General features: G+C 46.2%; 1 protein-coding gene across 2 annotated transcripts in view; it reads left to right on the top strand.

The window, feature by feature from the left end:
- The window catches only part of BMPER (BMP binding endothelial regulator), a 221828-nt gene that overhangs the window by 130328 nt on the left and 68385 nt on the right, over positions 1 to 23115 (top strand). For both annotated transcript variants that reach the window (XM_090287786.1, XM_090287785.1), the window contains exons 12-13: positions 14037 to 14366; positions 20471 to 20807. In XM_090287786.1, the coding sequence (XP_090143912.1) occupies positions 14037 to 14366; positions 20471 to 20807 (667 nt within the window). The remainder of the gene's footprint in view (positions 1 to 14036; positions 14367 to 20470; positions 20808 to 23115) is intronic.

Genomic DNA, 23115 nt, shown 5'->3' with positions numbered 1-23115 from the left:
GTGAGAGCTGCCCAGCTGGAGGGGCGCCCGGGAGACCATGAACCCGGCGCACCTGCACCCAGCAGGCCAGTGCGGGCGGAGCCCCGGCATGTGGTTCTCGGTCCAGTTTACATGAGATCACCACATGACTATTTCTGCGTTTCCCATGGGGTTTGTTCCATCTGCTTTTTTTTTTTTTTTTTTTTTTTGCGCTCACTGTCCAGCGGCTCCTCCATCGGGGCTGTGAAACGCATCTATTTGGGTGAAGGTTATTTGTTAACATTGAGTTAAGAGATGGCACATCTCCTAGCACATCCAGGTAGACTTGTCCTGATGTCCTTTAGCTGTGGCCAGAAGGCCTCCTATTTTGAAATTTACTTGTCATTATAACCAGGGCCCAGGAGAAACATTTGGGCTTTCTCTGCCCCCTGTCAATTCTGATAGCTCTTCTGCTGTTTGGGTTTCTAGAGCAGAGAAAAGGAAGCTGAAGTAAAAACAAGGCTACTGTTCCCTAAAACCAGATAAATTACTGGTTTCCCTTGTATTCAAACAAAACCACACACATGCATATCCCTTAGTTACTGCAGGATTTCCAACCTCAATATTGCTGATAGTTTGGGCAGATAATTCTTTGTGGAGGGCCTGACCTGTGCATTGTATGATGTTTAGCAGCATCTCTGGTCTCTACCAAGTCAATGCAGCAGCTCTCCTGTCCCTAAGGTTTCAGCAAGCAACAAGGTCTCTAGCCATGGCCAGGTGTCCCCTAGGGAGCAAAACCATCTCTGGTTGAAAGCAACTGATACTCCCAACAAGGGTAGCAGCACAGGCGAATACAGCAATAAACACCTGCAGTGCTAGTAACAATAACTCCCTCTCAACACACTGGGATGAGAGGAGGAGGGAGAATAATGTGGGGGTGCCCTTATGCCGGAGGAACTGTGCAAGACCAGAAGCCTCTGGACTTCATGGAACGTGGTTCTTTATTTTCATTGGCTAGCCCTGCAAAAACGTATAAAGGCATAATTATATCTTGACTAATTGTGAGTCATCATCTTCGCTTTAGTTGCCGGGAAGCTAGAAGTGAATTTGCAGCCTGTCTCTAACGGCATGCAGTTTTGAGTAATAAGCTCCTCCTGGCTTCATCGTATATGTCTGCCCTTCTGTGTGGCGAGTCCCTCAGTATGTACGCCTATAAACTACGTGCTGTTCCTTTTTGGAAGGAGGCAGGAATAAGTACTTAGATCCATCCATCCAGCCGTGCATACATAACTGAAATGGATTAGTTACATAATGTCGATACTCTACCTCTTACTCTGAGTACCCGTAATAGTTCAATGAGGGTCGCCCTCTTTCAGCAGCGGTGACATTGCATTGTCTCTTTCTAAAATTTCACAGAATCCCTGCCTTATTGACTGGGTTAGTCTGTCTTGGTGGTACTTGGGGCTGTTCAGACCTCTGAAAGAAATAGTAAAGAGGAAGTGAAGTCAAGATGCAGAGCATGTTCTAGGCCTTTCCTAGCAATAGTCAGAGATAATGGTTAACTGACACTTCCGTAGGTAGGAAGCAGTAACCGAGGAACTAACTCATTGTTCTGAATGGGCAAAGGTGATTCTATCAAAATTGGGGGGGGGGGGAAGAATCCTCTTAAAATTAGATCTGAAGAAAATATGAAAAGCATCACTGTGGTCTACTAACATGGGACATTCTCTCTTGATTCTTTTCCAACAGAAAAGAATTAAATTTTGTTTGGGTGAATTATTTACTATAAAACATTGAAAGTGAGCTAAACCAACGTTATGAAGCTTTTGAGCAAGTGCTATTTCTTGCCAAAATATGAGCTCTAGGCCAAAACTAGTCCCGCTGTGCCTAGACTGAGCGTCACGGGACCGAGAGTTACGTGCTGAGAAGGCCACTGTCCCTTTTGCATGTAGCACTTGGTTTATGTGAGACGCTATTTTACTGTGTGTTGGCAAACACTGGGAGGTAGGATCTTGACCTGACCACCCGACAGAGACCTGACTCAGATAAATGCTTTGCTGCCAGGATGCCTGGTGTCAGACATGGAAATAATACTTAGAAGCAAAGTTTTCACTGTTAAGAGAAGGATGTGTGTAGAGAGAAGGAGAGAGAAGGAAAGGGAAACAGAAACAGAGAGATGATGGATTTAATCTCTTAACCACCTACAAGACCAAGGCAGCCATGGGTGCCCGGCCCCTGGGCCCCGGATCTAGACTCACTAAGCTGGGCCTGGAGCTGTGTTAGTCCCAACCATTAGAACCCCAGCCCCAAGGGAAGTTCATGATTACACAACACAGGCCCGGGTAGGACTGTACTGAGCACAGATGTGCATTTAAGTGAAATAACCTCAACTACATGTTCCACAAGTAACAGGAAATATCACATTCCAGCAACTCAGGGTGCAAGGAGGCCCACAGTTGCCGGGTGACCTCTTAAAATCCGCTGAGGGTCAGTTTCCAGCTGCGCACTGCCCGGTGAGCCTGCTGTGCCGTGGGCCCCCACCCCACTCCCTGACCCCCCCCGCCCCGCCCCCCACGTGCTTCATGCACCCACCAGGGACGCTGTGGAAGTGCCCTGGCTCGTTTTGGCGCATCTTACTTAAGTCTCTGGGCATGCCTGCAGATATCTCCAGTTAAAGAGGAGCTGCAGGGGTGGGGAATACAGCAACGACTTAATGAACCAGTGACCTTGGAGCCCCTTTTATGAGAACTTTTCTCTGACAGAAGTTCTGCAAATTAGTAATTCTGAGTTTGAGCAAGGTTTCTGGCCTCCGAGACTATAAGCAGCTCCAGGTCCCTTAACACCAAGAGTCTGTCCTTAACTGGGGAAAGCAAGGAAATTTGAAACCGGAGCTCAAGAGGCTTGTGGACTAAGAACTGCTGTTGCCTTTATTTAGCCCTGCCAAGGGCATGTGAAGCTCAGTGGCCACTGACGTTTCTGTGTGAGCATCTGGAATTGGGTTCTCCCTGCTCCCGAGGCCCAGCTAGCAGATGGGGTGGCAAGTAAAACCCCACTGTTCCTCCCCTGGCAACTGGGAAAGCCCACCCTGGCAGGAGCATTGGAGGGAGGGTGCAGAAATCAGTTTGCTTTCTTTATATGCTGTTCTGTCTTTAAGGGATATTGTTACTTTAAATTTTCTGGCTGTGACTTGGTGCACAGCTGAGGGAGGAGCCCGAAGTTATTAAGGCTCATCTTCTATTCACCACCTACAGGGTGGTAGTACTCCATCAGTTCCGAGTTTTTAGTTAAGAGTCATCATCATCATCATCATCATCAATCATCCAATGATAACAACGGCCATGACCGGACCCGTGGCCGAAGCAGCGGGAGCTGTTTACTTAGCATCTGATATGTGTCTATACACTGATATGGACTCTCTCAGCCACCTTATGGTCTAGGAAGCTTAGTGGTGGAGCCCGATTCCCACGAGGAAGTCTGGCCCCAGGGCCTGGGTGGGATTTCTCCCACTGACTTCTTGGTCGTTCTGTTCAGTTTGATAACCAGTGGCAGTTAGGTAGGAAAGAGAAGGTCATAAGGGCGTTACCGCAGGTGAGGACTGGAGACTGGAGAAGGCTGTTAGAAGTTTCCAATTTAGTGGTGTTTGCCTCACTCCCCCTGGAAGAAATATAGACTCAAGTGCCCGGGCTTTCACCTGCCTGGTGGCCCCTCCACCTGTCTGTCCACGTGCAGAGCGGTGATCGTTGGGATGCTCGGTGCTCAGCAAAGCCGCAACCTGGCTTCGGTTTCCATGTGCACTCACTTTTCCTGGTACCTTTTTTCCTCCTGGCAGTTCAGGGAGGAGGCATTTCCCGTGGTAAGTGATGATCTCCCCAAAGTTTCTTCCTTACAATATAAAATGTGTATAATTTTGAACTGAAATTAATTGTGTATAATTTCCACCAGGAGTGAGGAAAAGTAAAGTCGCTTTGCCACTCAAGCTCATCAGCATTGTAGCATCATGGGACTGTATAAATGAGTGGACCTTAACTGTGAGCCCAGCCCTCCCACTTCCTCTTCTTTTTTTTGTAAATCCTCACCCGAGGATACATCCACTGATTCCAGAGAGAGAGGAAGGAGGAGAGAGAGAGAGGGAGAGAGAGAGAAGGGAAGAGAGAGAGAGAGAGAGAGAGAGAGAGAGAGAGAGAGAGAGAGACAGAGAGAGAGAGAGACAGAGAGAGAGGAGAGAGAGAGAGACAGAGAGAGAGACAGAGAGAAGGGAATATATATGTGTGTATATATATAGAGAGAGAGAGAGAAAGAGAGACAGAGAGACAGAGAGAGAAAGAGAGAGAGAGAGAGAGAGAAACTTTGGTTGGTTGCCTCCCATATGTGCCCTGACTAGGGATCAAATCCACAACCTAAGCATGTGCCCCAACCAGGAAGCGAACCCTCAATCTTTCGATTTGAGGTGATGCTCTGACCAATTGAGCCACTGAGCCAGAGCAGCCCTCCCACTTCCTAGGGTAAGGAAATGGAGGTTCACATTCACTATAGTATTAACTGGAAATACTGGGACAAGAACATGCTCTTTTAAAATTTATCCTCCTGGTCTAGTATTTATTCTGTCGTATCATATGGTTTCCCTGGATCTTTGCTTGGAAAAGTTATTTCTAATATTGATGTACCATTAGTAAATCATTCAATTAGAAGTGACTTTCTGGCCTAGTTTTGAAAACTATACTTTGTACATAGAAATATAAATCCATCACTAGACACCTGGTGCATTTTAGCCCAGGCTGCCATCTTGAATCAGGAAAGATGCTGGAACCCAGTTCTGACAGAAGGAACTAGTGACTAAGACCCCTTAGCAGGGTACACCCCAAACACAGCTAAATGAGCACATAAATGGAGGATACAACCCCCAAACTCTGCAACGGAAACCTGCGCCTTGTGGGAAATACTGCGTAATAAATTGCACGTCACTGTACGCTGAGCTGAAGCAGATTTACTTCTCTTTGAGGGTCCCCTCTTTTACAAGCAAAATAAGAACAGTTGCTACGTCTGTTGGCACTACATCGCTCCTGTTTCCAGCAGTGATTTATTGAGCGGAAGTCTGTGTCAGGCATCATGATCCACGGTCTCTGTGCATCCTGTCATTTCATCCGCACAGTGACCCGTGAAGTGGGAACTATTGTCAGCTCCACTTCACAGACAAGAGCTGTGAGGGTCTGAGCCCGGGAGACTCCAAAGCCCGACTGTCTGAGCGCCATCTTCCCTCCTCTACGGACTTCATTTTTATCCATGCTGGAGGTTTGCCTTCAAGTGCACATAAGGCTTGCCAATTCCTTTTCTCTCTCCATGGCTAAGAACTTCTACTGCAGAGCAGTGGTGTGTGTCCGCCTTTGAAAACCGTACCTATGTGTGGGAGAGCACTTAACCTCTTCAGACTGTTGGGTTACAGCGTGGGAGTCCTGCCCTGCCCTGGGCGTTCGGAGAAAGGACCCGTGAGCTGCACTCCATGGCTCCCTGTGGTGCGAAGCTCATGCGTGTGGATGCGACCTCTTTCTCTGCGTATCCCAGGCCCTGGACACCGCTCCGTGCCACTGCTGTGCCCTTCCCTTCTCTCCTTGGCACACGCACTCACCTCCCGCTCTGAGTTTTTGCCTTTTCATCCTCTGAGCTCACAGCCCTGCCTGCCTCCACGACACCTGTTTCGTGGTTACTCTCATTCCGGTTTCGGATTTATCCAAACACCGAGGTTCTCTAACATGGGACTTCTTGAAAAGATGCTAACGGGACCGATATCAGCTTCTGATGATTGTGGAAACCATGTTCCTCTTTCGGGGACTGCATTTGAATTTTACTAACCGTTGCTGCCCTCGGTTCTCCAGATTCCGTGTTGGGAGCTGGACGGAGGGTTTCCTGGCTGCCTCCAGTCCCTGTCTGTGGACTGAACGCTGGCTGCACCCCCGTTACCCCAGCTGTAACGTCATTTCTCACGCTTCTGGCATCTCTCTCTCATGTGGCGCATCCGTCATCAAGTCTGGCGGATCGTCTCTTGGTCTTGTTTTTCTAATACATAATTTTCTTCCCGTTTCCATGGCGGCCAGCCCCTCATCGCACTGCCTGCAGCAAAGTTCTGTCTTTCCTCCTTCAGCCTTCCTTTCCTGCATGCAGCTGTCAGAACCCCAAACTTGGCTTTCACAAGAATCCGCACCAGCTTCCTGCCCCGCTTTCTCGCACAGTTCCCCCAAGTTTGTTTTAGAAAACGGTAGTGCCGAGGGATAGTCATGAGTAATGTTTTCAAAACAAGATTCGGTGATGGAGTACATTCGGGAAATGCCGGGTCAAGTAAACTTAAATATTTTTCCTCAGGGCGGAACCCTCAGAGCCCTGTATTACCAGCCAGCGTGCCGGGTAAGCTTTCAGGAGGAGGGTGATGGAGAATGGAGAACTCCTCGAACTAATTCGAGCTACAAGAGCTTTTGTTTATTTCTCCTTATTTTGGCAGGGCCACAGGCAGGATTGATGTCTCGTAGGAAACATGTTAAGAATTGCTGGTCCTTTGGAATATATTTAAACTTCTCAGGCTGGCAATCAATCTCGGGCCCATTTATTTAGACATCTCGGGTTCTCTCATGTCTCCAAGCGACTCCCACGCCTGTCAGATGGGTCTCGTGATCTTCTCGTGCCGGTTGCAACCTTTTCTACGTCTGTGACTTTATTAACGTTCTCCTTGGGCCTAGAAGGCTTGCTCCGGTGTGGCCTCAAATCTACATTTTATACGTGGACTAAAAATGTCAACAGATCTACGCTTTAGATATATGTTGCAACCTTATCCAGCCCTATTTTAGCTAGCAGTTGATTGCTATTTGCTGGATTTGCACAGAATTTATAATTATAAAACCAACAATAACTACTCTCCGAGCATCTGCTATGTTCTAAGCACCCCTGCCGCGGTCCCTTTATCTTTATAGCCACTCTTCAAGGTAGCTGTTATTTTTTTTTCCTCTACTAATTTGTTTCTTTTTTAATTTCTTTTTTAAAATTGTTTTCTGTTATAGTTGTCCCAATTTTTCCCCGTTGCTCTCCACTGCCAAGGTAGCTGCTCTTAGAACCATGCTCTGGTTTGTCGGTATCTGGGCCATGGTCTTGTATTCATCAAGTGGCAAGAGTGGGATGCAAACCCAGGGCTCCCTTTAAAGCAGAGAGTGTTTGCAAAGCTCCGAGGTGGCTTCCGGCTGGAAGCCAGGTCAACGTGGAGGTGTGAAACTCATCTCTTCGGCTCAGAGGCACAACACTCTCACTTGATAAATGAAGATTTCTAATTTAAAAAGAGCAACTATTGTAAGGTCAGAATCTGGATGATGGGAGAGGCAGAAACGCGTCTTCTATAACAAGTGCGTATTGACATGTGGTGAGTTTCCAGCATTCTGGAAGGCATCCGGGAGGACGTGGATAAAAAGCTGATGCAGACCCTGAGTTTAGGAACCTCTAATGGGCCTGGAAGATGAAATAGAAATACATTAAATAAGGAAACTATAGCCCTGGCCAGATGGCTCAGTTAGTTGGAGCATCGTCCCGTATACAAGAAGGTTCCAGGCTTGATCCCCGGTCAGGGCACCTTCTGGAGGCAACAGATCTCTCTCTCTCTCCCTCTCTCTCTCTCAAACTAATAATATAGAATATGGTTTATAATGAATTTCTAGATAGGCATTCTTTACTTGAAGTTCGTGGACTCCTAGGAGGTTCCTGACCAGTCTTGGGACAGCGTGTCCATGAACCTCTACATTTGAGTGGGTGCACTTGTGCATTTGGAGGGAAGAGTGTCTACACATTTCTTCAGATTCCCAAAGAGCGCGGGTGTAGGTGGTGTAGGGTGGAAGTGGAAGCTTCAGGTCCCCGTGGGCAAGGCCCTGGCCTCAGAGCTGCAGAGACTGGGTGAGACTCTGTCTTTACTGCTGTCGGCCGACTGACCACAGGCAACATGGTGACCTCTCCGAATTCAGGGCTGAGAAGTCAGGGCAATAATATGAAACATGAGGAGAAGCAGTGAGAATTAAAGGGGACAGTGGAAATGTGGGAAATGTCCGGCATGGTGCCTGGCATAGGCTAGTGGCTTTAGACTAGTCACGCTGGCTTTTGCTGAGTTTATTCATTTTTCACAGCTGCGCTAACAAATGACTACAAACTTAGTGGCTTAGAACAATACACACCTATTATCCTACAAGTTCTGGAGGTCCGAAGTCAGAAATGGATCTGAATGGGCCAAAAACAAGGTGTGGGCAGGGCTGCCCTTCTGGACGCTTTAGGGTGGAAATTGTTTCCTTGCTTGTCCAGCTTGCAGAGGCTGCCTGTATGTCTTGATTCGAGGCCTCCTTCCGTCTGCAAAGTCAGCAATGGTGGGTTCAGTCCCTCTCACGCTGCCTCGCTGTGACCCTGCCTCTCCTGCCTTCCCCTTGCACTTGTAGCGACCCCTGTGATAACATTAGTTTGGCCTGGATGACCCAGGACCACTCCCCTTCTCAGGAGCGGTTGATCAGCACCCTTAATTCCAGTCATAGCCTTAATTCCTTGTTCTGAGAGCAGTCGTTAATTATTAAATTAATTAATTGATTAAGCAAAATTATTTTGACTACCTGTCATATGTCAGTCATTCTACTTATCTATTTTTAATAAGTTCAGCAGGGGCAGTTTATTTTTTCCACTAAAATATGTTCTTTAATTAACTCATTCATTCAACTAATATTTGTTGATACCTAATATGTATTATACCAGGCAGTGCTGTGAGTAATGCAGAGAAGATACACACAGAACACATGCATGCACACACATGCATACACATGTACGCACACATCTCCGATATACTGGGCAGTGTGCTGGGCACTGAGAAGTACAAATCGGATTTACATACAAGGAGTTTCAGGCCTGCGTTATATAAAGAGTTTAAGGCATTGTAACTATAGGCTGGGGTAAAAATTGATTACCATAACCATGCTATGGGTTTAGTGACCATATTTTTAACCCCCAAACTGAAAAATATAATGTATCTACAGGGAAGAGTATGTGACATTAAGACTGTCCCCGAATGTCTTAGCTGTGTGGTCAGTTTCGCTTCAGCGGTTTAGGGGCAAGGGAGGTGAGGCACCCCTGGGGTTTGCTGTGGGAACTGCCACTGGAGCCAAGATCTGAACGGTCACTGTGCTGGGAGGTGTCAGTGTAGGGGAGACACAGGCCCCTGCAAGGGCGAAGGTGAGAGGTGGGGACGGAGGACGCTCAGCTGGGGGGCCCTAGGATGTCAGCCCTAGCCTTAGGGTTGGATTTATTTTAGATCAGATCTTAAAGGAAGGGATGGTTTTCTTTGCTCTTCTGTTTGAAGTTGGTGGGAATATGGGGTTATAGAAACTATCTAAAAAGAAATTTACATTCTTAATATCCCTACTTAATTTTTTTTTTTTTTTATACTAGCCTCAGGTGCCTACTTGGCTTTCTTAAAAATTAGTTTCTTTGTGTAGATTTGCAACTCTGCTGGATTAGAGGTTACTGGAAAGAGACCCACTATCCCCTTCTCCCCACATTCACACAGTAAGGTTAGATTAAGTTCTTGGTTTAAGAAGCCAAGGATGTAAAATCTTATAGGAATCCCGGTGCCCCTTGGTGGGCCCTTGGGTCCCCGGGAGAAACAGCTGTCAGAGACACCTCCTGTGTGGAGAAGTAGGTCACATGCAGTCTTTTTATATCAGGGGCTTACATCACTTTCAGGAGACGCCTTGACCAATGGCATGGGGGCTTACATTAAGAGCAGTGTTTCCCATCCCAGCTTTTCCTGGTTCTTGGCCTGAACTTGATGTCATTATGACAACTTTTACCCACTGGGTGTCCCCAGGAGCCCCTGCATGACGCAGGGACCCTGAAGGCCAGCAGGTCCCGTTTCCCTGCAGTTCGTGCTGAGAAACATTTAAAGCCTTGTTTTTTACTTGATAGGCTTTCTCGTGGTTAGAACACTTCTCTGTAAATGTCCTGATCTGTGGGGTGTGTGGTATGATGCGTTGGAATTTTCTCTTTGCAGAGACAATGGACAGAGGATGAAAGTCACTTTCTATGTTCTCGAAGTGATTTAGTGACTGGGGAACTCTTGTGACCTCTCAAGTGAAGAGGAAATAAAATTTCATGTACAGAGCAGTCTTAACTATGTTAAAATACACAAACACCCCACACCCCACAGTCGTAAACAGTGGTTATTTCTTGGTGGCAGATCCATCAGTGATACTTTTTTTTCTTCCTTATGTTTTTCTATTTTTTGTTTTGTTGTGTTTTAGAGGAAGGGGCCTAGAGTCTATCCAGTTCCTCTTATTTTCTTCTTCATAACATGGAGTTGTATAATTTCCCCTTAATTTTCTTTGATGGATGTTTTGAGAATAATCACCACTCTCAGAAGGAAGGCATTTCATTAGAATACATATACCCATGGCAGAAATAAATGTACTTGGTGATGTTAAGAGAAAAGCATTGGAATTATGTTTTCAGAAGCAGCCGGACTCTCTTAATTCTTATAGCGACCTTATTAAAGTTTTTAAGATCAAAGCAATATGTTTTAATCCATTATTTTTTAAACTTTGTAAAGCAAATATTCTTATTCCAAAAGTAGGCATAGTCATTGTAAGTAATGAATGTAAATGTAAGAAAAATAATGTAAATACCCATAAACAAGAAAGGAAAATAAATGTCACCCATAATTCCATGACCCAAGAGAAAAAAAAGAAACACACTTTATATTTGGGTTTATATACTTCTAATTTTTCCCCCTTTGCTTACACCTTTGTATACATATATTGAAAACAAAGCAAAATATGTGTTGATGATCTGACTTAAAGGACTATGAAAAAAAGTACCACCAAGGGTAAACTTGCATTTTTCTGTCCATCCTCTGAGTTACACATCTTCAAGGTTACTTGGGGAACGATCTGTTTATTTAGATCCAACCCTCACTCCAAGCTTTCCAGAAGAGGGGGACCAGACATCTGGACATCCTGGACGGCAGCTCATTCCACTGCATCTGTTGCAAAACAGCTCGCTGAGAGTACAATGCTCCTTTGTGTCCCCCAAGTGTCTCTCTAGCCTGGTTCCTGCTGGGCCAGGCAGATCTGTGTGACCTTGACGTTCTCGCTTCCAGTCACTCTTTAGGGAATGTGTTTGCTCCTCCTGCCGACTCCGGCGTAGGGACCTTGAGGTGCCAGGAAAGAGGGCCAAGGTTTCAAAATTATTTTAGCTCAGGATACCAATGTCCCCAAATGCAACACATAATTTTCAGGCATCTTTGTAGTCATGAAGTTTTGTTGGCCTTGTCTATATAGCTGTTAGAAAAATCATCCTGATCTCCAAACTCTTCTCTTCCCCAACTTAGGGCCACTTGAAAAGTATCTTTCCTGACAGCCCTGTTCACACATAGTTTCCCTTGCCTGGTCTCCCAGATGTCTTCAGAGCTCTTTGCCCAGCTATGAGTTAGCTCAAGTTCCCCCCGGGCCACTGTGGACAGTATATTTTTCATTGCGTCTTGGAGGATTTGCTTTGTCACAGAATTGGCCATATCTACAAGTACCCACATTTTGACTCTTAAAAACAAGCAAACAAACAAAAAATCAGAAAAGCATAGGGAAGAAAGAAAAAATATCACTCATGATTCTGCCAGCAAGAAATAACTACAGTTTACAATTTGGGGGTATGTGTGTGTTTCTGTATTTAATTGAAGAGCGTTAAGATGGAATATTGTTTCTTTGCCATGTTTTGCTTAACACGTGATAAACATTTCCCCAGTCATGAACACGATTCACAAACTTTTTCAATGACTAGATAATAATTCATGTTATGGATTTGCTACCAAGCGCTCTGCTGTTTGTTTAATGTTAGAAGACAATCTAAACATCTGCTGTTCTGATAATGTAGCCGTGATCAGGAGGCATAGAGGACATAGGGTATGTACTGAATTCTTTGTAAAGGTTAGCTGTTAGTTTTTTTGTTTTTTTTGGTAGATGATCATTTTGATGCAGCTGTTGTTGAGACATCAGGAGAAGCCCTGGTTGTCTCTGGTTCAGGAGAAGATGTCACTGCAGACTCTGGTCAGAGGACATAGGCATTCCCAGGGCCTGCTCACAGCCAAGAGAGGGTTCCTTCTGGAGTACAAGTCCTTCAGTGTGCACCCGCCTTTTCACGCTGAGGGCCCCCTGGTACAAGTGCCAGAGCTCAAAAGCCTTGATCAGTTCTGGGGTTTCTTGCTGAGTGTTTGGAGTTAAGAACTCGAAAGAAGCCTTTCTCCTGCATTTGGTGCATTGGGTGGTCATGCCCTTTGGTGGCACAGAGCAGGGTGAACTCTGAATTGTAATTCTCCTTGTGTCCCTTGGGGAACCTCCACGACCTCCCTTGCTCCCTAATAACCAGAAAGCACCAGTTTTATGGCCGGGAGAGACGCTGTTTGTCTGCATGGGAGGGAAATGCGTGATGAGACCATTTTGAAGAATGACATGGAGACAGGACTGAAAAAACGCTGTATGGGGCGATGAGATCTGTGAGAACCCTTCGCTGGATCAGAAAGGTGGGGGTGGGCTGGGGGTGGGACAACGAGCTGAGGAAAACTGGGGTCCAACGGAGAAAAGCACCAAGAAAAGGATGAGGAAGAAGCAGAAGCAGAAGGTGAATTCCAATATTGCTACTGACCTTTCAGAGCGTCCCTCTCCTCTACGGTCCTCCCCAAGTGGTGCCTCTTCTGTGTCCTTTAAAACATTTGCTCACTGAAAATATTGTTCATGCCCCCAGCTCTCCTGCTGAGTCTCCGTGAGACACGGATAAGGAAAGCTAACCTAGAACAATGAACCTACCAAATTCCAAATGCATGGAGTTCATGTGCAGTGAGATAGAACTGGTGTTTGAAAGAACATCACGGACCCCAGCACAACACAGCGTTTTTCTCCAAACTCTCTGGACATTCAAAAGAAATATTTGCTTTGGGTCCCATTTGGTCCTATTAGACCTGTCTCCCTCTGTCTTCCCTTAGATGTTCAGAGTAATTGCTTATGCAGTATTCTCCAAGATCTGCCCTGTTCTGGTAGTGCCTGGAAATTGTACTCTTTATTATAATCATTTCATCTTTTGGGCTAACTTCTCTAGACGAATTCCTCATTTCCTGGTTGTTCATGTTTCCTTGAAAACAGATAAAATACCTTCAGATGGAGAACAGATCGATGCCAAAATTTGTTTTTAAAAATAATATTTAGTTTTCTAAAAAAATCTTTGAGATACTCCAAAAGGTGAAACTCTACTTGGGTCTCATAAGTATTTGAAGTAAAGGTATTTTGAAGAGATTAACTTTCATTAGAACTTGTTAAATTTACTAAGTGATGGGCTTTATGATCTACTTTTTATCCAACTTGATTTTGGTGCACAGATCAAAATATAAGAACCTTGTATTTCTATAAAACACATTGAGACTATTAACTTTATCAGTCCTTAGTCTCTAATGGTATTATATATGTACCTGTTTGGCAATTCTGTTTATTTGTAGTACATATATGTGTTGAATGTAATACTTCCATTTAAAACCACGAGAAATATGGAGAATACCATGTTTTCAATTTTTTCGAATTCGTTTAATAGAAATAACACTATGTTTTGATGTATTGTCATTTACGTGGCTGCCTCTTATTTAGTTATGTTTTGTTCTTGTTTATATGGGCTACGAAGTTACAACAGGTCTGTTTACGAAAATTATCTTAGTTTTCTTTCTCCACCCCTTCCATTAAAACCACAGAAATAGGCTCTAAAATAGAGATGCTTCTCCAGAAGTGTTATAAATAACTTCTAAGCATAGAAGCACGAGAACTACTACCTGTCCTATGAGGTTCGGCACAGACTTTGAACACCACCAACCCAACTCTGTTTTGGTAACCCGGTCTGGCTGAGTGCCTCTCTCCGTGGAGGCCGCCCCTCACCCGGCGGGTGCCCCTCCCAGGTGTCCTGCAGGGTCCCCCCCCCCCCCCCCCCCCCGCGCTGCCCTTGAGTCCTGCGCTCGGTTTGTGACCCTGCTTTTGTCTCTCACCCATCCGCAGAGCCCGGCGTTTGCACGGTGTTCGGAGATCCCCACTACAACACTTTTGACGGACGGACATTTAACTTTCAGGGGACGTGTCGGTACGTTTTGACGAAAGACTGCTCCTCCCCTGCCTCGCCCTTTCAGGTGCTGGTGAAGAACGACGCGCGCAGGACCCGCTCCTTCTCCTGGACCAAGTCGGTGGAGCTGGTGCTGGGCGCCAGCACGGTCAGCCTCCAGCAGCACCTGACCGTGCGCTGGAACGGCTCCCGCATCGCGCTGCCCTGGCAGGCGCCGCACCTGCACATCGACCTGGATGGCTACCTGCTCAAAGTGACGACCAAAGCAGGTGGGCCTCAGAAGCTCGGGGGGTCTGTGTCCCTGGGCCTCGCCGATCCGCACAGCAGCAGCCCCCGAGCGCCTCCAACCGCGGTTCCTCCTCCACGTAGGGAAGCCTGGAGACGGAGAAGGGTCCCGCTGCCCGCGGGAGACCTTGAAGGTGTCCCCGATAGTGCAGAAATTTGCACACTCTCTGCCTTGCTATCCCACACCAGTCCCACGCATCTTGCAATCCAACACCCAGTGCCTTTCCAGCCTCATTTCAGAAATAGCAACTGTTCACCCGAATATCCTCTTTCTCGTGTTTTGTTGCTAATTTTAGGCCACTGGTGGCCAGCTTGGAATTGTCAGTGTCTCTGCCGGCTCAGCCAGGAACGTGCCGTTTCGCATCTGTGGGAGTGCTTCCTTGTCAGCATCTGTCCAGGAAGGGGGGTTCCCTCCAGAGTAAACCGCAAGCGCGTGTGGGTGTGCAGATGGGAGTGCAGAGGCCGGGCTGTGGGACTAGCAGCTCTGTCTGTTCTTGAACCCGGGGAATGGTGCGCGCCCGGTTGGTGGCTGGGACCACTGGCTGCTGCTCGAGGACATGAGCGCGGCTTGCCCTCAGAGGTCTTCCCCTGGCCCTGGGCATGCGGAGCTGACCCCCGAGGCCCTTTCTCAGCAGCCCCGCTGCCTGAGGCCCCCAGGACTCCGCCTTTCCACCCTGGGAGCAGACACCTCCTCCAGCTGCCACAGGGTTCACGCTCAGTAGGTCATTCCTAGGGCTGCAGTGAGGCGCACATTTTTGCCTGTGAGGTGCGACCTAGGAGAGGCATCTTAGAAGCAGAACTCAGTTCTTCAACATTAGCCCCAAAGGTGAATTTGGCGCGTTTACACGGTTTGTTATATCATGCGTGGGTCCTTTCGTGCTACCTTTGGTTAGTACACACTGTTCGTTGGGTATTGGACTGTGTGATTTCCTGGCTGGTGCTATTTCTTTAGGTATGATACTTGAGGAAATCAATATATGTCTTGCTTTGTGCATCGATGAGAGTTTTACAATGTATAAGCATCCATTAGGTTCCAGTTCCTTTAGATAATATGGATCCAAAAGGGAAGCATTTGATAGAGCAGACACTTCTGAGGGGTTATAGAGACTGTTTGTTCTTTAGCTTCAGAACCCTGTGAATTGTTTCAATTCAAGCCAAATATATATTTGATGAGTTGATTTAGCCTATGGAGTGCCAGCTTAGCTAAACAAGGCAGGAAGCCAAGGAGAAGCCCGGGGAGCTTTGATTCAGAGAGAGTAACATGGTTTCAGAGAATGTTACATGTTGATGCGTTGCAATGTTCGATAAAGGAGGAAAGATTCCTGTTCTTGACTTGGAATGTGGCAGATGTGAAGAGCTCTGTCATTCAACTTTAGAGGGATTAGACCTGCTCAGAAAATGTAAACACCTGTTGTCATATGCAGATGACAGACCCCTCTGCCGATACAGGCCCCAGCTTCTTCCTTCAAAGGAGGCAGCCGTTTGTGGCTCCCTGTAAAATGTGCATGAAATGACCTATTCTCAAACAGCACTGATGAGAAGCACCTTGCTGACGTGTGAGGGAGCCAACTGTACACAGTGCATTCTACTGATGTGGAAATTAGGAGTCAACCACAGCCCAGCTCTCAAAGGGACCCTGGATACTCAAAGGTGGTTCGCAGCCTAGGAGGCTCCATGCGCCTCCCTCTCGCAGCCGGCAGTACCTTATGGGATAAGTGTACTCTTCGTAAGGACTTTCTGTATTGTACAAATGAGCAACAGGACGAGGCTGCTAAGAAAATAATAATGCATCACAGGTACCACGATTAGATTAGGGAAGTTAACACTTCTAGGCCTTGAACTTAGCTTTACAATTGTGTTTATTTTTCCATCTCTCTTCCGATGATTCACCCGTAATGCTCAGCTGAACAATTTCCTGGAGCCGTGGAGCCTCTGCATCCCAGGGAAGAGCTGTATTCCTCTGGGCATTAAACTTGCTTGGGACATGATCCTTTGAATGGAACAATTGCATTTCCAGACAATAGTCATTTCCACTCTGACCCACCAACCTCAGTCTGTACTACCCCTTAGGGATATTTTCTCTTTATCACCTGTTGATTGTCTATTTAAAATATCCTTTGAGGGTTCTTCTTCCATAGGGATTTTTTTTTTTTAATTTCATAAGTCCATATGATCAAAGGGTACTTTCTTCAGAATAACTGCTTAAGTCGAGCTTATAGCTGGAGGATGGGAAATACGAGGCATGATTTTGCCCCTGGGGTTCATGGACTCAGCACTTCATATAGGGATCACCTGCAGGGGAGTACAGGTGGTCAGTCCTAGTAACATCTGGGGTAGTACAGAGGGCACCAAGCAAAGCTTAGCAGCCCGAGAAAGCCCTTCCCACCCCAAACGGCCCCCACCCCACTCTTGGCACTTGGCAACTAATTCAAAAATATTTTCTTTCTGCCATCTGTTCACTTCATCCAATCCACCTGAAAGGCGTTAACACATACGAGTGGGGCTTTTTATCTTACTCTTTTCCAGGTTTGTCAAGAGTTCTACACTTGATGAATCTGGAGAATATATATCTTTTTTTTTTTCTTTTTTTTTCTTTGATGTAAACTCTGAACAGAAAGCCATCCATTTTAAAGCCTCTGTGGTATGTCTACTGATGTCGCACCTCTTCTCTCCTTTTGCTGGGCAGCAACAAAAGCAACAATGACAACCAGAAAAAAAAAAAAAAAAAGAACCCAAAAAACAAAGCAGAATGAACAGAAACAATCCACGAATAAAAGAACAACTTCCCCTTCCTCCCCCAAGAAAACCCCCAGACTAGTGGTCTGGAGCCAGGTCACCCATCTGAAGGGTAAAACACTCCCTGGTAAGAAGGGACAATGGGAAGGCCCCTCGTGCAGTGGAAGGAATGTAGCTTGTCCCCAGACGGGCTGCATGCTTTGCTTTAGCCTCTGCTGCTGCCAGTTATTTCAACCCAAAGTCCCATACAGAGAAGTGGGAAACTCATCCCAGCTGCAGAAAGGACTAACTGCAGCCTACACTCCTGTACGATGCCTATTTAAAACATCTTTTGGAAGAAATTCTTTAGTTACAGCTTACTGGTGGTTTTTTTTTTGTTTTTTTTTTTTGGCCTGTCACTACTATAATCTACTTTTCATAGATATTACTCACGTAGAGGATAAAAAAAAGTCATGCAAACACATACGTATATGTTACAGCAATAGACAAAGGGATCTGTAGTTGAATAATTTCTTCCTTCAAAATAGGAAACCTGGTAGCATGGGTCCACGAAAATCCTCTTAATATAATAGTGACAAAGAAAAGAGGAGGAAAAGAGAGTGAATGACAAATTATTCTCTTACTTTGGGGACCCTGTTTCGTGAGTGAGATGTCAAGAGTTTTAAGAAGAGTTTACTAAGAGCACAGTGGGTCTGCACCTCCCCAAGCGCACAGGAACCACCAGTGCTTTGCAAAGTGAGAACGCAGGGATCGGCGTGTTCGCTGTGAGTTGAATTCCTGTGCACTCAGTTGCCCCAACAGTCTCAGATTTATCATACTATTGTCAGTAATGATGTTGGAAACTTTTTTTGGATAGAAATTTTCAACCATTGTGCCACTTGGAAGAATAGTATGTGCCTGCTGTCTAGGAAAGAGATGTGTAGTTTGGAGAATTTTGCAGCACAGAAAAATCTTTGGAATCATGCTGTACATGAGTGTGGTTGAACTTGATTTTTCTCTCTCATTTCTCTTGCTGGGCAGCTGCCTGGCTACAGGCTTGTAAGGTCAAGTTTCTCCCATACCTTAGAGAGCATATTACAAATCATATTATAGTTTGCTTGTCTTTTTTTCCAAATTGTGATGCCATTGTCTTAACTAGCATGGAATTTACGATTTCCTTGGCTCTGCCTGACGTATCCATTTACAGGGTAATCCATTCATTTAGTAAGTATGCATGATGGGCCAGGTAATGTGTCAGGTGATGGGGGGTGAAGAAACAGAAGTAATTTCATGTGGCAGCTGTGGCTGTCAGAGTTGGCACCACCTTCTCACAAAGATCCACTCGGGGCGGGGGGCGGTCAGCCCGGCATGGGGATATTCTCTCCGTGTCCTTTCCCTAGTCACCCTGTGCCCTCCCTGTCTTCTCTTCGTCACATTACACCCAAGAGAGGCTTTCTTATGACTGCCTTTCTTGCTTTGTCACCCAACTCTTAGGTAACTGCTTTTCTGAACCCGGCTTTGTATCTCAACTCAGAGAGCTTCTCTACCATTTGCCTTGAACTAAAAATGCATCCATTCCTTTAATTTCCCGGGCAGTGATTTCCATGTGGGCTTTTCTATTTATTTCTTGAGAAATCCAATTTTAGACCGCTGGTTTACTCTACCAACAGCGCTCCCTGAAGCGGATCGGTAACTCTTTCTTGTGGCAGTTGTGCGGCCTGCCTACAGGAATGCCATTTGGCCAGCCTCCTGTGCTCTTGGGCCACGTCCAGACGTAGGGAATATTGGCTTTAGAATCTTACTTCTGGGTGTTTCTTACCGATCTTATGTCCCTCTGGTGTCGCCTCCTGCCAGTTTTATAGCCAAGCAAGATCCATTCCCTTCTCTTTCTCCCCCTCTTCTTTCCCATCCCTTGCCTCCAGCTTCTGAGCATCTTCTGCACATTTGCTCATCAGTCTAATTTTATACGTTAAGAACAAGGCAAAGTTTCCTAGGCGTAGAGTCACATTGCTCCTTCCAGAGGCTCAGAACTAGAAAGACTAATTTTTGTCAAAAACCCAAGAGAGTAATATTTTAAAAAATAATAAAACATGGGGAGACTTCTTTTTCTATGAAAAAGAGCTTCTTTATGTGTGTGTGGGCTGTCACTCTTAGGAGACAGTGACAGAGAATAAGGAGGAGTCCTAGGGCAGGAATGCACATTGGTCTATTGTAGATGGCCCTGAGTGTTTGTGCCTCAGGTGGTTCTGTGCACCCATTCCCTGGGGACTCAGGCGCTGTCACAGTACTAGGGGGAAACAATAAGAAGCACTTCTAGCACATATTTGGGACAAAAAAAAACTCTGACCAGAAGAGCTTGACATTTATTTTTCAATTGAACCTCAAAAGGCTTTTTGTTGAGGACTTTCTCTTATGGACAAGTGTCTTCACACACAAGGTCAGGAAGGGTACAGGGATGTTTCTTCTTGGTGTCCAAATCAGACTGATCTGTGTGTGTGACAGGGTAGCCTTTAGTGGCCCCACCTCTGACAGTATAATCTGGATGCTGTATGTGATGCAGAAAGTCCCCCTTCAGTGGGGTCATTGGCTGCCATGGCTCTTGGAAATACAAATGCTGGAAGAATACCAGCCTTCTCAGAAAAACCATTCAGTGTGTTCCATGGTCAGGTGGGCTTTCTGTTCTCTACTGCCTGGGGTGGAGACTGTTTCCATGGTAAACAAGACTGTTCTGTTCTGCTGGTTCTATGCAGCACAGGGGGCTCTTACCCACGGCCTGGTGGTCTCCAATGCCTGCAACACTGAAGCCTTTATCTTTCGTAGGAGTGTTGTTCTTTGAGGAGGGTGCATTCAGAAGCTGTATATTTATTGATGCAGTCACTGCCGCAAACACTTCAAAATTTTTCATTTGATATTTGGTGTAATCATATGGGGGATTTTCGGATAAAGAACAAATTACACTGAAACCTGTCATCTTTGTCATCTTACTGTGTTTTTCACAGTAGAGGGATCAGTCATTGGGCAACTGAAATCATGCTTTGGACCAATACCGTTACTCTCTAAAAGGGCAAAAATATATACCCTGGAATAACATGGTCAATGAGTGTTTGTTTACAAGTCAAACCAGGATACATAAGATATCATGATTAGGGCAAGCTTTATACGGTTTAAATATTCCGTGTCCTAACAAGTAAGTTATTCATGTAATTTCACACAACATCTAATATGGCAAGAGTAAAAGGTAACCAAGAATTTGGACTGACCCTTAGTGTTCCCTGTTAGAAGATAGTCCTGTCCCCTTGAAGGATGTATACACTTGGGAATTCTTGGTGGATTCAAGAGTGCTTAAACCCCTTCTCCTCTTCTTTTCCTCTAGGTTTGGAAATATCCTGGGATGGAGACAGTTTTGTAGAAGTCATGGCTGCCCCCCATCTCAAGGGCAAACTCTGTGGTCTCTGTGGCAACTATAATGGACATAAGCGTGATGACTTAATTGGTGGGGATGGAAACTTCAAGTTCGACGTGGACGACTTTGCTGAGTCCTGGAGAGTGGAGTCCAATGAGTTCTGCAACAGGCCCCGGAGAAAACCGGTGCCTGAACTGTGTCAAGGGACAGTGAAGGTGAAGCTCCGTGCCCACCGGGAGTGCCAGAAGCTCAAATCCTGGGAGTTTCAGACCTGCCATTCGACAGTGGACTATGCGACTTTCTACCGGTAAGTGCCGTGTTCTGGGGGATGGGATTGGGTTACAGACCAAAGATAGACTTGATCTTGAAACGGAGTGTATCAGATCTCTCGGTGTATGAAACAAGGGTCCCCAAGCCCAGGGTAGGAACTTCTATGTCTTTCTGTTTAGCAGGTGATCTTGTCTTGAGTCAGCCCTACATTATATTCCAAATCAGGAAAGTTCAGGGAAGATTTCAGAACAATGCCCTGTAAGTGATTCTGATTTTGAGTGACTACAGAGTCATTGAAAAAGCTGGTCACACCCAGGATTTTACCAGGTGTTAGCTTGTCTCTGAGATCAATGAGTACTTCCCAAATGCTAGTCTAACCCAGTGTTGTAGGGCAGAGGTGAAAATCTCAAATCATTCTGGCTGCTGTGGGTGTTGGAGTGAACTTGGCTCTCCTAAGTCTGAGGAGGAGTGCAGGTCTGCCTCATTGTCTAGGTGAAAACAGGGCTGCTCATGGAAAACAAGGCAGCGAAGTGGCGACTCCTTGGATCTTAGACGCAACTCGAGGGTTTGTGTCGGGTCAGAGGAGGGTGGAATCAGAGCTCAAGGGTAAAGTAAGGAAAGTCACTCATTAAGAGTTGAGATTCCATTACCTTTTCTAACTCTGATGAACCCCCTTCCCCACAAGGCAACTGGTCACAAAGGAGACTTGGGCTTGACTTCCACGTTACAAGGTAACGTTTGTGAGTTGATGAGCTTGGCCTGGCTGTACTCCTCCTTACGGCACAATTCCATGTCGTCCAGAACTCTGGCTGTCCATGACTTTAACCACCACGGGGTGGGCAGAAATGTGAGCCCAGCACAGCCTCAAAGGCCTTAAGTGATTTGCCTGTGCCTCTTAAAATGAGCGCACGCCTGTGGTCTGAACCCACAGAGAAGTTATTTTTACTCTTTAATTGCCACCAGTTTATTTCCCCTAGTTCTCATTAAATGTGATCTTTTTTATTTGATCTTTGGACATAAAAGATAAAGTTATATAAAGGCAGCTCAAAGTGGGGTGGAAAAAGGACCGTCCCTGTCATCACAAATCCCTGAACGTAGCTGCGTCTGCCAAACCATTTGGCTTCAACATATACGCTTAGCTCTTTCAACCCATTTTCCTATTATAATTTGAATCCTCTGGGTTCCCCTTCTTTCTCCTCCCTGTGGCCCCTCCCGCTTGATTGACCCCACCTCTTGTCTACTGCAATGGAAAGATCTTAATGTAAGACTTCGGAGTGAGGTCAGCAGCTGGACGGGCAAACCTGGTTTTCCTTGGAACCTAATGCCCTTCATTTGAAGGCCTGATGGAAAGCAGTCAAGCATGGCAAGGAAGAACTTTGTGGTCTCCCAGGACGAACCATCCAGCCCAGATCTACAGCCTTGAGTAGTCATTGAAGCTCAGTTCTCTTGTCGGGGAAGCGGGGAGAGGAAGAGGAGCCACCTTGAAGACTTCTCATTCAGGTTCAGTGAGATGAAGAACCTAAATGCATAGTGCCCACGCCCAGTGCCTGCTCTCTCGTCATGGGCTGCTGTCATTCTTCTATTGACTAAGTGACGGACCAGTGTGAGACCTCTTTGGGAAGCTCCCCTACCTCAGCTGCAGAGCTCAGCTGGGCCCTTCTCTGTCTAAAACGGAATGGAAAGGCTCTGCTTCTCCCAGGGCCCCAGCGGTCCACACCCTTGGTCTTTATCCCATTTCAAAGGAATGTGTTGAAAACAAAAATTGGAGAGCAGGCCTACAGAGGTTAGTCCTCTATTATTATCATTATTTTTGCACATTTCTGTTGTTTTCCCTTTCATGATCATTGTGCGGTATGAGCCCTCGCCTGCGAGTAGGAATATGATGAGCATGTTGGCGGAAGTCGTGAGAAATAGCTTGGACACGAACAGAGAGAATTAGAACGGCTAGGTCGCCAGGCAGATGCTCGCTTTCTGCCTTTGAAAGGTGCAACAGCAGCACAGTGTGGGGTGCTAGGTTGTGTGTGGGGCCTGGTGCATCATGGTTGGGTGCTTATGAGAACACCCTTAGGATTATTGTGCATTGAGGTGGGAGACGGGTGGGGTGGGAGGTGAGCCTCTGTTCTGCCGAGCGCAGTGTAGTGGCCGAATGCCCTTCTGTGGCCAGCCACTCCATCCTAGTAGAGGCAGGAAGGTGTTGAAGACAATTCTCAGGAGGGTGGAACCAGACAATCCCACCTGTCACCCGCCTTACTGAGGATCTCTCTCCCCATCTAAGAGATGTGTCTTCATGTGCTTTCAAGTGAGGGTGGCCACTGTCTGGTAGATCCTGAGTTTCTCCTTCCAGG

Source organism: Furipterus horrens, unplaced genomic scaffold (assembly GCF_987537825.1).
Source record: "Furipterus horrens unplaced genomic scaffold, mFurHor1.1.pri manual_scaffold_9, whole genome shotgun sequence".
Lineage (NCBI taxonomy): Eukaryota > Metazoa > Chordata > Mammalia > Chiroptera > Furipteridae > Furipterus > Furipterus horrens.
Note: the sequence above shows the minus strand (reverse complement) of the source record. Positions and strands in the feature narration are given on the sequence as shown.